General features: G+C 40.8%; 1 protein-coding gene across 5 annotated transcripts in view; it reads left to right on the top strand.

Moving 5' to 3' along the window:
• The window catches only part of SH3GL2 (SH3 domain containing GRB2 like 2, endophilin A1), a 198,565-nt gene extending 186,096 nt beyond the window's left edge, over nt 1-12,469 (top strand). For all 5 annotated transcript variants that reach the window (XM_072728201.1, XM_072728203.1, XM_072728204.1 and 2 more), the window contains exons 4-9: nt 1,949-2,092; nt 2,952-3,085; nt 4,883-5,041; nt 6,987-7,090; nt 8,658-8,788; nt 10,847-12,469. In XM_072728201.1, coding sequence (XP_072584302.1) covers nt 1,949-2,092; nt 2,952-3,085; nt 4,883-5,041; nt 6,987-7,090; nt 8,658-8,788; nt 10,847-11,046 — 872 coding nt within the window. In that variant the 3' untranslated portion in view covers nt 11,047-12,469. The remainder of the gene's footprint in view (nt 1-1,948; nt 2,093-2,951; nt 3,086-4,882; nt 5,042-6,986; nt 7,091-8,657; nt 8,789-10,846) is intronic.
• Nucleotides 12,470-16,460: the final 3,991 nt, after the last annotated feature.

The raw sequence follows: 16,460 nt of genomic DNA, 5'->3' as shown, positions 1-16,460 counted from the left end.
CCCCCAAATCCCACCTTGCCTCAGCTCAATCGATAGCTGCTGTGTTTATTTTCACCCTAGCATATATCTGGGGTTTTCTTTTCTTTTTTTTTTTTTTAATTAATTTTTATTGGTGTTCAATTTACCAACATACAGAAAAACACCCAGTGCTCATCCCGTCAAGTGTCCACCTCAGTGCCCGTCACTGGGGTTTTATTTTCTAGAGAGGTTGCTGCACTGCAGGATACCAGGCTATACCCTAGCCCTAGCCCTAATCCTAACCTTAACCACAATCCTAAGATTGAGGTTACCTAACTCCTAGCCCCTAACCTAACTCGTAACACTAACCCTCTGCAGGATACCAGGGCACCCTGGCCCTAACTCTAACCCTAGATAAGAGGGAAAAAAATGAAGGTGTGTGTGTGTGTGTGTGTGTGTGTATATATATATATGCAGTAGAATATTATTGAGCCATAAAAAAGAATGAAATCTTACCATTTGCAGTGACGTGTATGAAGCTAGAGTATTATGCAAAGCAATATAAGTCAGAGAAAGACAAATACCACATGATTTCACTCCTATGTGGAATTTAAGAAACAAAACAAATGAGCAAAGTGGGGGGGAAAGAGGAAAATCAAGAAACAGATTCTTAACTATAGAGAACTGATGGTTACCGGAGGGGCAGGGATCAGGAGGGTGGAGGGATCAGTGAAGTAGGTGTTGGGGATTAAGGAGGACACTTCTGATGAGCACCAGGTATTACAGGAAACTGTTGAATCACTATATTGTATACTTGAAACTAATATAACACTAGTTAACTAACTGGAATTTAAAACTTAAAAGAAGCCTATTTGAAACAAATGTTCAAGATTAAAATATCAGCCACTGGATGCTGGAACTGCCTTTGGCTGTGATTCTGTCAGGGTTTCCATGCCAGTGGGGTCCTGGGCATAGCCCTAGCTGATGTACAATACCAACCCTAATAATGAACCGGAGGAAACCTAGTTTCTGAGCACCAAGAAGATCTCCTTCATGGTGTTAGAAAAACTTTTCTTCCATTAAAACTAAAATTGCTTTCTAGACATCTCCTTTTTAAAAAACAAATGGAGATGCCTGAGTGGCTCAGCGATTGAGCATCTGCCTTTGGCTCAGGGTGTGATCCCAGAGTCCTTGGATCGAGTCCCACATCATGGTTCCTGCGTGTAGCCTGCTTCTCCCTCTGCCTGTGTCTCTGCCTCTCTCTCTCTCTGTCTCTCATGAATAAATAAATAAAATCTTTTTTAAAAAAAATAAATAGAAAACAAATGCAAAAAAGAAATTGAAGTGCTGTCTCTGTGGTGATAAAATTAATTCTCAGAAGCCATTATGTGCTGAGAAGTGACTAAGCCTTTTTAATGAACACAGTATTTCTGTTCTTCGGGGGTCAGTTTACCATCAGAATCTCAGTTGAGCAGTGATTTTGATAATAGGAGTGCAAGTGAAACTTGCCATAGGGCTCACATTGCAAGAATTAACAAGTTCTGTTAATTCTGCAAGAATTAACAATTCTGTCCATAGAATTCCTAGAATTGAAATATAAAACTGGAATCCTAAGATGTGGGGAATACGTAATGCAGTAGTTCTCCAAATGCTTTCCACAGAGGTAATGCTAGGGCCACCGCAGTAAAGAGAGAACCAAAAAGGTACACAGGAAGATGGGGAAGAGCACGGGAGGGTGGGATCTCCTGCCAGGGGAGCTTTGCCTTTTCTCTTAATTCCTCATAAGATATTGAGAGAAAGGGCACGTTTAGTGATTTTAAGAGACCAACCTCCACATCCTATAGCTGAAGACATTGAAGCTAGGAAGGTGAAGATGTAATTATCCCTTCCTGAGCTGGTTTATGAACTGGTTAGAACCCGACTCTCCATCTAGCTGTCTCTACTGTCTTGCATTGCCTGATGTGAAAGTGTTCACTCTCTTTGCCTCCAGCTTCCAGAGCTAAACTCAGCATGATCAACACCATGTCGAAAATCCGCGGCCAGGAGAAAGGACCAGGCTATCCACAGGCAGAAGCGCTGTTGGCAGAGGCCATGCTCAAGTTCGGAAGAGAGCTTGGAGATGATTGCAACTTTGGTAATGAGTGCTTTCTCACACTTCAGTTCTTTCATTTGTCCATAGAGATTTCATGCCAGTGAGACACTCCACAGGAGATTACTCAAACTGTTTTATATTTTGATTCTCAATTTTAATGTTTTAGATACATGAGCCAAAAATTTATCTTCAGAGTCATTTCATCATTTTTAGTGTGATTTGTCATAGGAGTTTTGTTTCTTTTCTTTTCCCCTGATGTCTTTACGGTAGCTGGTGGACATTTCCAGATGCCTGGAAACTTACTGTGCAGTGTGTCTGGCCTAATTAAGTGTTGGGGCAGAGGGAACAAACAGTCAGGGTGATGTGATGCCCTGTCCCATGAGCTTTCTCTTAGCTCTCTGCCTTTGTGTGTATGATCCCCAGTTCTCCTGCCGCCAGTGCATTCCTTCAGTCCTCTCTCCTCCGACACTCAGTCACCATACTAAAGACCTTTGTTTTTACTCCTTCATGATGAGAGGTCTCAGATAATGACCATCCTTCCTGTTTGAATACTGGTATTTGCTTCTACAAATGCATTGGCCTTAAACACATTTCCTATGAGGGAAAGCCAGTACTGGCAAGGGAGGGCAGGGAGATTCCCCAATTGCCTTTTAAAGGAAAAGCAAAATTTTATGTTCAGTTGCTTAATAAGGGATACCATTCCCCTGGTAGTTATACTATATGAACTGTCTTCAGTGGAAAATACACTGTTTTCTGGAAGGCATTCTATATCACCTGTCCTCTTGGCTGTTCTTCATAAGACCAGAAGTAGTCCCGGATTCTCACTTGTGGTGGCCCTAGAACTGCAAATACATTTCACCTTTGTGCTTTAACATGCAAGAGACTCATTCTTCCCTTCCAGGCCCAGCACTTGGTGAGGTGGGGGAGGCCATGCGAGAGCTCTCAGAGGTGAAAGACTCTCTGGACATGGAAGTGAAGCAGAACTTCATTGACCCCCTTCAGAACCTTCATGACAAAGATTTGAGAGAAATTCAGGTATTTGAACTGGTCCTTTGGGAAGTCAGTGGTTTGTACAGATGGAGGTGCCATTTTTCCCTCAGAAAATATTTTCTTAAACTTATCTTGTGCAATGAGGTTTGAATTGCAAAACAACCAACAAGATAAATTGAGAGAAACCAGAAATGCAATACTTTTGCCCCACTATTATGACTGTGCCTCTTATGAATATGATTACATTTGACTTCTCTACATTCAGTTTCAGGTTATCAAGCTTTTTTTACTCCATAAAAATAGTATCTTTCCCTGATACTGTGCAATTTTATTAATTATGGCTTTCAGGGCTGATTTCACCCTCTGAAATGCTAGCTGTTTCAGTTGTTAGCTTAGGTAAATAGTTATACTATCACTCTATAAACATATGTTTTTATATTTTTATAATAATTGTTAGGACTGAATAAGAATAACCAACTATTCTTTTTCTAAAACATGTAGAGCTGTTCCAAATAAAGTTCAGCTGGCTTTATCTCCAACTAGGTGTGTAATGTTTTCTCATTCATTCCTTCAACAAGACCTCCTAGAGATCCCCGAGATCTCTTTATTCTAGTATGAATCTCCACCCTATCCCTTGCTCAAGACTGAAGTAGTAAGTGACAGACTCACTGTAAATCTGCAATATTAACCCTGGCTTGAATACTCTACCCTACAGCTGACTGCAAATTCAGATGTGTTACAAGACTATCCCATCCAAAGGAACAAACATTTAACTTGGGTCAAGACATGGATAGGAGGCAGAGTGTACAGTGAGAGGGAAGGTCTAGGATATTTTTCTTCCTCTTTTCCTTTTCATTTCTTCACCACTCCCAACTCTGTTTTCATTTCTTTCCATACACACCCAAGATTGGGGAAATCTAGTGTTTCCTCCCATTCGTTAGTAATGGAATACTGCATCCTTAGTAATAAGATAATTTGTAGCTTTGGGAAACAACTTTCCTGCTTTGTGGCTAGAGGTTTTGGACAGAGAGGCTGTGTGGCCAGGCAGTGAGGAGGATACAAGGAAGGACTGAAGACCACTATGGGGTATTAGATCCTGTATAAGTGTCCCTTCTGAGTTACACTTTTCCAAGTTCCATCATCTACCCACTGAGAGACTTAACGTTATCAGTGATTCCCTGAAAGCTGCATTAGTCAATAAGGGTAAGTGTTAAGATAGAGATTCCTATACCCTGGCCCTGGACATTTCAGTACAGGTGATCAGTAATCCGTATTTCTGATAAGCAACTTAGGTAATTCTCACAGACTAGTTTCCTCAAAAATAATACTTTCCAGTGTCAGTGTCTAGGACTCAAAAAGCAAGAATGCCAGTCTTTCCCACCTCTTTTTAAGGAAAGCATTTTTCCCCTACCTTCTCCTGAGACATCATTTCTCTTGAAGATGGGAATTTGTGGGTTCTCTGTAGCAGTGTTTTCCAAATGTGGGTAGCCATATGCACATATTCCCAGCTTCTGTCACGGGATGGAAAGACATGTTCTAGTTTGTGTTTGGCCCAGCAAGGGTAGAAAATAAAGGGCACTAGTAATTCCCACAATTTCTTTCTTGCTTTTATTTTTTTTTGGGGGGGGGTGCTTTTAATTATTTTTAAAGATGCTTCTCCACATTTAGTCTTTGGAAGCATTTGCCTCACTGATGCAGGTTTATTTATTTTCTGGTGATGTGATATTTTAGAACTTAGCCTGTCTTATTTTGGAAGCTAATAAGCATGATGGAAAAGTGAGCTATAAATAAGCCTCTTCCATGAACCCTTTTAAAGCATATTCCTGCCCTTGACTTTTTTAGCATCATCTAAAGAAGTTGGAGGGTCGTCGCCTGGACTTTGATTATAAGAAGAAACGACAAGGCAAGATTCCAGATGAAGAGCTCCGTCAGGCTCTGGAGAAATTTGATGAATCTAAAGAAATTGCTGAGTCAAGCATGTTCAATCTCTTGGAGATGGATGTGAGTGACTTCTGTGGTTTCGAATTTAATCTTGCCATTGAGGCTCAAGATTATATTAAAGGATTATGTAATTTAAAATGTTCATATCTTATTGTGAGAACTTTGGTAGATAGTTATTTCTTTAAAAAAAATGAAATTCTGGGATCCCTGGGTGGCGCAGCGGTTTGGCGCCTGCCTTTGGCCCAGGGCGCGATCCTGGAGACCCGGGATCGAATCCCACGTCGGGCTCCCGGTGCATGGAGCCTGCTTCTCCCTCTGCCTGTGTCTCTGCCTCTCTCTCTCTCTCTCTGTGACTATCATAAATAAATAATAAAAAAAAATTAAAAAAAAAATAAAGAGCATGTTTTAAAAAAAAATGAAATTCTGAAGTAGATCAAGAAGTGGTACGTTTTTTTCCCCTGTGTTTCCATGGTTTGATTTAATTAAATATTTCTCTACTAATGATCTTAAAGAATTACCAATAGTCAGAAGATGAAGAATGTTTCTGGTGACCCATATAAAAGTTCAGTTGCTTAAAGTATTTTGTCAAAATATAGGTCAGACTGATTTCAGATTATAAAAGAATATCACCTAAAATACATTTAGAATTGAGGGTTCAGTGTAGGTTAAGGTGTTCTATATTTTGAAGTAAAGGTGATACCTTCTTTCAAAAACTAATTTCAACTGAGATTGATAATTATAGCATAAGCAATGTATTTGGGCATAGATAATGTAATTTAAAAGCTGCTTGTAAATTTCCAGTACATTATTATTATTATTAATTTTAGGGAGGACAGAGGGGCAGAGGGAGAAGGAGAGAGAAAGAGAAACTTAAGCAGGCTCCATGCCCAGTGTGGAGTCCAGCATGAGGCTCGATCTCATGACCCTGAGTTTATGACCTGAGCCAAAATCAAGAGTCCGATGATTAACTGACTGAGTCACCCAGGCACCCCCTCTAGTGTGCTAAATTATCATTTGTGGCTTTAGAAGTTATATTCTTTTGAGTTCTTTCAGCATCATAGTCATGAGGACTTCTGACCACTCATGTAATAAAGTCTGCTAACTGGTTTTGAAGTTCTTGCTCAGTCCCACCTCTGGCCCTATCAGTTGATGACCACCTTCTTCCAAGGTGTTTACAGAGCCTTTATGTGCTTATCACTTAACTGCTTTGCACTGACAGGGAAGATCTGTTGGATGTATCTGGACTTTCCCACCACCTAGAGACTGTAGGTTTGTGTTTAGGTAGAACAACTGGTATCCCACCTACTTACTGAAGAGGAATGCTATAGGCACCAGAGGTGACCTGAATCACAGTGCTCCTTGCCTACAAATCGGGCCCCATTCCACCCCCAAAACTCATGGGACAGCATTGCCTTTGCCGACGTGGAGGACAATATTCAGTGAGATAACAACCTAAGACACAAAATGAAGAGTAACTAAGGATGCCTAGAAGACTAGAACTGAAATGAACCCAGTATGTCACTTGACCAAACCCCTTTACATTACAGATGAGGCTGAGTGGGGACAAAAGATTTTCCATGCTACCAAACTGCCTCCATGGTGCCTCATGTGCAAAATCAATATTCACTTTTTTATTAACAACACTAATATATTGACAGCATGGAAAGCATAGGGAGCAAAGACTCCTTTGGTCAGTGTCCCTTTTTTCCTATAAGAAATCAATAAAATTAGCCAAATCCTACCTGGAAATTTGTAGCCAAGAATGAGATTGTTCAGTGAGAGGTGTGTGATCTTTAGAAGGATTCCTGATAATGTGGCTTCTCCTCATGGTACTGGCATTTTCAAGCATATGGATACTTTTTATCCTTAACTGGTGTGGAATCTACAAAATCAAGCTCTGAGCTGTGCATCAGGGGAAGCTCTGTCATATGTGCTGGGGCAGTAGTAGTTACCTAAGGATGGTGACCTGGTAACTAAGGTGTGATTTCCCCCTATTGGCCTGCAGATTGAACAGGTGAGCCAACTGTCCGCGCTTGTCCAAGCCCAGCTGGAGTACCACAAGCAGGCCGTCCAGATCCTGCAGCAAGTCACCGTCAGACTGGAAGAAAGGTATTTCAGTTCCTGAATTTTATATTCCCATTTTCTTCCTCTGGAATTATGGGTAAAGAAACAGAAATAACAGCAAATTTGAAGAAAAACTTCTGCCAAAATTCCTGCTGGCCCTACATTGGCACCTTGTGGATTGTTTGTTTTGATTTTATTGTGTCTTGTGCTTTGTTTTACCTTGTTCCATGGAATTTATTCTTGTGTTTATGAGAGGTCAGTACTTGGAATGTGTGTTGGCTGCCACAGATTGGGAAACTAGGATGATACCAAGGATAATGCATGTGATTTACTGAGCAGATATTCTCTGTAGGCACTGAAGGCTTATCATCATCAGTCATCTAACAATCCTATAAACTAAGTATGATTAGCCTTACCTACAGGTGGAAAGGCCCAGCGAGATAAAGTAACTAGCCTCAGGTCACACAGTGGTACAACTGGGGTTTGCCAGGCAAGCATAGCCTATTTGAAAGCCTGTTATCTTTTCACACCATTTCCCTGAATGGTGAGCAGGTCCTCCAGCATCAGAGAGACAGCTTTCCTATGCCTGTTCCTCCTCCTCAGAAGCACCCCGCAGCCGGGCATAGATGTGTTCCTTGTGATTAGGCCTCCCCATAGTTGCAGGCCACTGCCTGACACCTGTAGGCAGAGGCCCTACACTGTAGTACATGTCGCTTTGTGCATCTTTGGTCGATGCACCCTTGTGGGAATGTGTGTCCCACTCTGAAGCTTCTAGAAAGATTTAAACCATGCACTTCAACATACTAAAGAGATATTATTATATGCCTTTAGGACATCTGTTGAGCAGAAAAGGCCATTTTCTCTTTTTCCTCTGAAACATGTTAAAAGTCTGTATCATTCTGTAATCACCATACTTTAACCTCTCCCCATCCTTGCAAATCTGCTGGACACTACTTCATGAACATGAGACTGTGAATGGTAGTTGGGGTGCGTGGAGTACATTAGTTGGCCATACCTTTCCACTTTCCTCCTGTCTTCCCTCATTTCTTTCCCGCTTCTTGCATCTTAAATGGCTCACTGTTCTCAGGACCTTCTCAAGCTCCTTCCAGACCTTCTCAAGCTCTTAAACTCTTTCTTCTGGAAAGGACTGTTCATCTGGAAATGACTCTAAGCTGTCTTTTCTCCCTCTCCATAGGCCTTTCTGTGGGCAGGTAGACTCCTCCCCACTCCCCCCCTCCATCCCCATGTCCCCGTAGCATTCTGTGTGTCTCCCTAACAACACTCACCACGGTTTATGGTTTACGATCCTCAGTTTACCTTCTGTCTCCCTTCCAACTATAAGCTGCTTGAGGGCAAGAATGGTGTTGTACGCATCTTCATGTTCAAGAGTGCACATTTGCAAAGCGAGCTCTGAATAAATAAGGAAGAGGTGAGGGATGGAGACAGGATGAAGAGGGCAAGGATCTGACCACAGAGGGACATCACAGAAAGTAGAGACATACCAGAGATGGTGGCTTTGCATTAGGAGCTTTCCAGGATGTTATTGCTTTTCTGTTTGCTTCTTAATTGGCTCCATGCTCATATTCCCCCCTTCCTTGTTTTTTTAACATAGAATAAGACAAGCTTCATCTCAGCCTAGAAGGGAATATCAGCCTAAACCGCGAATGAGCCTGGAGTTTACAACTGGAGACAGTACTCAGCCCAACGGGGGCCTCTCCCACACGGGCACACCCAAACCTGCAGGTAAGTTGCTGAGACCTGCAGACCCCATTACACAGGCTGTGGGCACATGCCGTCGATACTTTTCCAGAAATTCTAGGTGCAGCCCGGGCTGGCTGCACAAGAACTATACAGTGATACATTTCTTACAGGATGGTTTTGTCATGTAGAAGCTCTTTTAAAGCACTCCATCCTTATTTTCCCATTGATCATTTCTTTGCCTCCTTTTCCCCCTTCTCCTCTAGAAATGTCCCTTTTTCTCTCACCATTATCAGCACACATTAACTTTCTAAGTAACACAATTGATTTTGACCTCTCTTTGTGGTTTTTAATTTACCATAGGTGTCAGGAGTGTCATCTTTCTTTTCTGTTTCCCCTGTGTTCCAGCCTGTTTAAGGGTGAATGCCCTGGCAAGGTGTGCCCACATGCACTCACATGTAACCCATAGACAGCAACTCCAGGAACATAACAAACTGGATTTCTTAAGTCACTGGAGCCTATGGGTGACTGTACTTGTAGACAATATATTTTGAATATCAACATCAGCTAGCTTTCCCTCCTTCCTCCACCTTCAACCAGTTCACTGTACCCTGGCAACTGAGGTTGGTATAGTAAAAGCTAAAATTTATTTTCTATCAATATCAATAATATTTATGTATACCCAATAATATGTTTTTTTAGTTGACACCATTGCTCTCTACCCCGTATAATACAGATTAAGGAAAAGCTTGTGCTTGAGACATTTTCAACCTTAACAATTTGCTTGGTTGAAGAAGTGGAAACTGTCATACACTGGGCATGGACTTCAAAGAAATAAGAGTGTCTCCTATTTTCCCTGTGACCCACTGCTTGATGTTTGTAGTAGGAAATGTTTTACGAAATGCTCTCTGGAGACCAGGAAAGAAAATCGTGAGCTCTGTGGTGGTAGTTGGCACTCTCCACCCTTTGTGTTCACCTAACTGCTTGAAGCTGCCCAGGGTAGGGTATAATCAGCAGTGGCTCTTACAAGTTAGCTGGCTACAAGGACTAATCATGTAAATTGGAATTAGTTTGCTTCTCCCTATTCAGAAACCAACCACATATTTCACTCTTCTTTTGGAGACTTGGTCATTTTCTGCTTTCTTAAAGTAAAAAAAGAAAATAGATTTCAATTTAAAGTCATCAGACATGGGGGCGATATGTACTTGTCTGAGTTTACATGCCCATGTGGATGCATGCTTTATTAAATATAGATGGTCATTTAAAATAGATCAATTTTAAGATACAATTCCATTCCTTATTATCTTACTGAAGGCAGAGCGTGTTATTTTTTGTGTGCCAGAACTCCCATGTACTCATCCTTATATATGCAACAGTTTACAAAGAGTAAGTTATATAATTTTTACGTAATTTCACTTGATAGCCACAATAGTATTACGGTGTAGATCCTATTAGTTATAATGCTAGGCAAAGAAACTTGAAAGGGAAGTACCTTGTATAAAGTCACCCAGAGTATGAACTCGAACCCAGTGTCTTATATTGTTTTGTTTTCACCACATTACAGCAGTTTTCCAGAGGCTGGAGTCTTTACTTTTGAAAAATGAGGACACACAGTTATTCTGAGGTTGCTAATAAGCATTGTCCATGTAATGAACTTGACTCTTTCACATGTCCAGAGATTTTAAAATGCTAACATGGAAAGCATTGTTCTTTAACATCATGTTCTAGATCATGTTCTAGTAACCTAAATTCCATCAAAATTCCTTAAGTCACTGGGTCTCCCATCTCTGGACATTGTCAGGAAGGCAAACCTTGGTGGACTGTGTTGCATGTGTCACCAGCATAGATGAGGCCGTTATTCATACTGGAAATGGAAGCACATATCCAGCCACTTCCAGGAATCTGAGAAAACTTCCAAAGACTCATGAAGAGCAGATGCCATGCAGTGGACTGGGGACTAGCCTCAAGAGGAAACTTCAGCAGGAAGAGGATTGAGGGAGGAAGCAAGGAGGATGGTGGGCTGGAAAGGTTAAGCAGGTGGTAGACTTGTGAGTTAAATGCCCCTTGTCTTTCTGTATTCTTCTCTCCTGCTTTCACTTCCAGGTGCCCCAATGGATCAGCCCTGCTGCCGAGCTCTGTACGACTTTGAACCTGAAAATGAAGGGGAGTTGGGTTTTAAAGAGGGTGATATCATCACACTCACTAACCAAATTGATGAGAACTGGTATGAGGGAATGCTACATGGCCAGTCAGGCTTCTTCCCCATCAACTATGTGGAGATTCTGGTTGCCCTGCCCCATTAGGATGTTAGGTTGGCAGGCTTACCTCCTCTTGACCCAGATAGTTAAGTTTAACCACTGCTTTGGTAATGCTGCTTACAACACATCCCAAATGCAGGCCGCAGTGGTCCAAGTCATCAAGCCCCACCGAGTTATCTTTGGTTGACTTGTGTGATCCTACAAGAGTCATGGTGATGGGTGGTATCTTCTTAGGCTGGCGGGCATGGCATGTGCTTTTTAAACACCATCTGAGGCCAGCCAGTAATCACTGAACTGTTTACACGGTTCTCAGGAGACTGTGGCTTCTTAGAATATGACCATGAGCCACATCACAGTAAAACCATGCTACTGAAGATATTATCTATCACCCAGGGGCCATCTCAAGGTCTCAGGTTCTCCATTTCAATAGGAGAAAGGTCCTGCTTTCCCATAGTCCCCTCCCAAATATGCAAGTCACAGAATTTTGGAAGAAAGCCTCCCTCACCAGCAACTTGTCTTCTGGTCTGAGTTGGTCCCTTGATGCTATCGGTAGGAAAATGTTGAATGTGAATTGAAAATCTTTTCTGGAAAAAAGTCACCTTTCTTCCTCCCACTTATGCCTTTTCCTAAGGGACAGCCAGTTTTCTTCCCTCCCTGCTAATAAAGCCAGAGGGGGACTCCCGCTATATTTCTAAGTAAGACAGTTAGCAGTCAGCTTATGGTAGGAGGGGCTGAAGAGAAGAGATTCTCCATTATGAGGAAATGGGAAAACATCTGGTTTCCAAGCTTGCATTTCCTGCTGCAGAGAATTCACATATGTAGTTAGGATATTTCTGAAGGTACAGGGAAGTGGGAACAAATACCTTCACTTCAGATTTATTTATGAATTACATGCTTCATGAGTCCATTTGGCACAGAGACACAAGGATAAAAACACAAGAAACCATTTTTCCACTAGTTCATAGACCAAGTAACAGTAACTGTCCTTTCCACTTCCACCTTGTGTTCTTCGAACATCATTTATGCAGATTCTGCCCTCAATGAGGACCAAATAAAGATAATTTTTGTGCTTAGCAGTTTAAGATGTATGGCTGCATATGCAAAAGTTTTTCCCAACTCAGTCATTATTACTTTTCTTTCTGTCCTTTTATTCCATCTTCATGTTGTATGTACAGTGCTATGTGTCAGCTTATGAGTGGTTTTCTGTTTTGGGGGTCCGTCCCTCCCTCCCTCCCTCCCTTCCTTCTTTTTTTTTTTTTTTTTTGTATCAGTTCTGAAGTCTTGTTAGGTATGCAGAGTTCTATTTATTTAGCTGTACAGATTCCTTCCGAGGTTTCATGTGCTGCTTCGGACGTGCCACCTGCGGTAGTGGGTCATGTGGAGTGAAAGGCAAATCTTACCGCTTAATGTATAAACCTCTTACCACAGGAAGCATCGCCGTTTCCAATAAATATTGCTGAAGACAGAACCAAAGGCTCTGGACCTTTATTTTGCGTCAGTTTTTTGGTGATCTCATTTCAGTCTCTGTTGCCTTCTGATGCAGCCAAACCAGACCTCGTTCCTACCTCAGATGTCCCTCTTTGTTACCAAGGGAGTTTTGTTAGCAAGAGGGCAACTAGCCTGGACACCAGTAACTCCTTGGTAATCCTAGGAAGAGGGTGATTTGGGAGACAGGATAAAAGAGGTGGGAATGGAAGTCTTCTAGAAGTTACATGAGATATAATCAGTGGCGATATCAAAAGGATATAATGTTCAGAGGCACAAATAAAATATGCCATTTCAAACAGTATTTTGTTATTTTTCACGATTAAAGAGAAAGAAATGGGGAAATATAGATTGGCCAAAGCTAGCATTCTTTTCTCTGTGTGTGGCTAGTGGAGAGGTGGGAGTGGGGATCCATGCCTACAGAATATGTATTTCCTGAGCTTCCGAGAAAATAAACATGTTTTTTATGTGTTCTTCCATTCTGAGGCTAACAGTCCAGATGTTCTGATCTAACATGAACAGTTTTAATCTAATATACAAAGTTCTATATGTGAGCTGCTCTAACATGAAAATGATATTTTTGCCGGCTACATGAGTTAGATTATTACAGACAAATTCTTTTTTTTTAAATTTTTTTTAAATTTATTTATGATAGTCACACACACACACACACAGAGAGAGAGAGAGAGAGAGAGAGAGAGGCAGACACACAAGCAGGCTCCATGCACCGGGAGCCCGACGTGGGATTCGATCCCGGGTCTCCAGGATCGCGCCCTGGGCCAAAGGCAGGCGCTAAACCGCTGTGCCACCCAGGGATCCCTTACAGACAAATTCTTAACACCAGTTTTAAAAAGAAATTACTGGCGACATTGTAAATGGAGAAAATACAGAAAAAATTACAGATAAAATACTAGAATCTATAGTTAGTAGAGTTATTGAATGTAAGATCAACATTCAAAAGTTACTTTATATACCAGTAACAATTAGAAAAAAAAGGAATTTGAAAAGTCATTTGCAAAAATTCAAACCGATAGGTATAAGTCTAATAAGCATTATATAATATCTCTACATAGAAAATTATGAAACATGTTTGAGAAAAAAATAAAGACATTAATAAGTAAAGAGACATTCTGTGTTTATGGATTGGAGAACCCAGCAATTTAGATGTTGTTTCTCCATAAATGGACCTATAGATTTAGTGCAATTTCAACCCAAAATCTCAGGAAGTTTTTTTTGTATGTGTGAAAATCAGCAAATGTCAAATGTACAGGGAAATGCAAAGGGATACTCTTGAAGAACAACAACAAAGTTGGAAGACTCTTTCTAGATGTAAAACAAACTTAGAGTAATTGAAATAGTGTGATACTGCTGCCATGACAGGAAAAAAGATGATCTGTCCAGAACAGTGAGTCCAGAAAGAGATGTGTGCATTCAACCATATTTGAACCACTCCATTGTTTATAATAAATGTTACATATTCAGATAGCACCGTACCTGTGTAATAGTAGTTCTATAAATTCAAAGGGAAACCAATACCAAGACCCTGCACCAAATAGAGTAATCTCATTATGAGTCAACATCAAATAAAGCAAAAATATCATGACTACAGTTTCCAGGAAGAACTTAATAATTATTTGAGGGAGTCTTGGAGAACATTAATAATATACCCACCAGGTTCAGAACTATGTGAATTCCTGGTTTTTATTGAAGGACAGGAAATACCTTTTTACTTTACAAAAAGTTTAAATACTGAAATGAGCAGGCAGTTCAGTGGATCACCACTGGGGAAGTTGTACCCACCCCAAATCCTAAGACTAATCACAGAATAAACTGTCAGAAGTGGAGACAGAAGCAGAACTAAACTAAAATGAACTAAAATGGAAAACAAGTTCAGTGAGGCAATTGTCCTTATTTTTCCTATAGGTCTGACAGATCTTAGAAGAATGTCTCTTTGCTATAAATAAGTAGACAGAATGACATGATAAAGAATTGAAATTTCCTTAAGACCACATAGTATATAACAAATATCCTGAAATGTGCTGAGTCCTAGTCTGTGTAGGCTTAGTAGAGATTTAGGCAACCAGGATTATCCTGAGACTGTTTTCAAGACAGCCTTTCTCTAGTGGTCTGGATCAAACTATAGGGGTACTTTTAAGGCTTCTATTTTAAGACTCTCTTATTAGGCAAATTAATAACTATGCAGACTGCCTTTCATCCCATGGAGATGGTGATGATGACATAAGAAGGATTTAATGCTGAACTAAGTGGCAGCCCAAGGCCTCTACTTGGAACTCTGGGTGATGGTGGGTGAAGACTTGCAGGGCAACATGGGGAGGCGGCCACACCAACTCCTTGGCCCAGTTTTTGGGTACTTGTTGTGAGCCCCCACATTAAAGGAGCTGTCAAGGAAAAGAACAAGGCTTGTTTGTTCGTTTTTACTTAAATTAATGAGTAAGTGAATGCTAGGAACCTAAAGGGCAGGCCATTGAATGTCACTCAGCTATCATGTATACCTAAGCCATGGTGGCCTTCCACTTGAGACAAGAAAAGGTGTGATTCTGGACAGGAGTGGAGCAGGTGGTCAGCCTTGGAAGCAGAAGAATGAAGAACAACATCAATGACAAGACCATTTTCTTGAAAAGGAACCCTGAATCTTTTTGTACCACCCTATGTGACTACGTGCTGACATTCACCCAAGGCTGATTATGGTGACTTCCTTTGAACAAGAAATGAAAGTGTTTACAACAGGGAGTGGTGAATAAAGTTTAAATATCCAGAAAATGCAATGGTATTTGGAGGCTTCTTTGTAACCTGGGTTATTTTTTCCTCATGGCAAATGTAGTCTGAAACAAGAGTTTCATATACACAACTGTGTGTTGCCTGAAAAAAATGTTTGCAGCATTCACTAAATCAGGAATTTTTCTTTCTTTATATTCTAGGGAGGCTTTACCTGGCAGAGTTTATCCTGATTATAGGCTTTTAATGGCCTTTAGGCAGTAAAAATGTTCATATTTATAGCTGTGTTTGAATTTTCTACCATTCTTTTAACACCAGGAAATCAGGCACATTCAACATTTTTGTAAGATGATACTTGTAATTGAAGGGGGAGGAAAGAGAAATGATCATTATTTATTACTCCCTATCAAGGACTTTGTTAAGCTATATACATATATATAAACATGTATGTCTGATTTTGATTGAAGACTAAGGTTTTAAACCTTAAACTTCTAGCTCTTTGGGGTTGATATACTGGGAGAAAGCTCTGTAAATAGGATGGTGTTTACCCAAAGTAGTATCTGATATTTACTGGATTTAGAGCACAGAAAAGAAAAATAAGAATTTACCAACATTATGGATTATCTTAGCAAGACAAATAGCTGCTTGATGGTGAAATAAAGAAACTATAGGGTCATGTAAGAGGCTTACTTTATAGAATTTAAGATGTAGGAGATAAAGCAGAAGATAGAAGCAGCATTTTAAAAGCAACATTTTTCACACTTTATTTCCCTGCTAGTGTGTCAGTTTTCTTAAAATCCTTCCATGTGTGCCTGGTAAAAGAAACATCACATTCCTTTTTTTAAAAAAACAAGGTAAATATGGGTACTGTCCTGTCTCCCATCAGAAGTGGCAGGCACTGCTCTCTCAGTTCTGTCTGTGGGGAAGGGCCTCTGATTCTGGACCTCAGGTGGTGCCACCACCACCAAGTTTTCTGGAGTAAGCACCTGTGCTCTGCTAGAAAGTCTTGCTGCAGCCCTCTGTGCCTGAGCTGGATTCTAGGTCTTTGCTGAGGACCCCAAACTGCAACACCAGCATTCTACATCCCTAGGCAAAGAGCCTTTTCCACTGGCATTACCCCTTGTTCATTTAAGTCACTTGACTACAAGAGAACAGGATATTTACTTATCTATACCACCTGTCTCGGATACAGTGATTGACTAGAGTTTCAGAAAAGCCTCAAGTTTAGCAGAAGCCTA

This window comes from Vulpes vulpes, chromosome 12 (genome assembly GCF_048418805.1).
Source record: "Vulpes vulpes isolate BD-2025 chromosome 12, VulVul3, whole genome shotgun sequence".
NCBI classification, from domain to species: Eukaryota; Metazoa; Chordata; class Mammalia; order Carnivora; family Canidae; genus Vulpes; species Vulpes vulpes.
The sequence above is the reverse complement of the archived record's forward strand: the minus strand, read 5'-3'. Positions and strand labels throughout refer to the sequence as shown.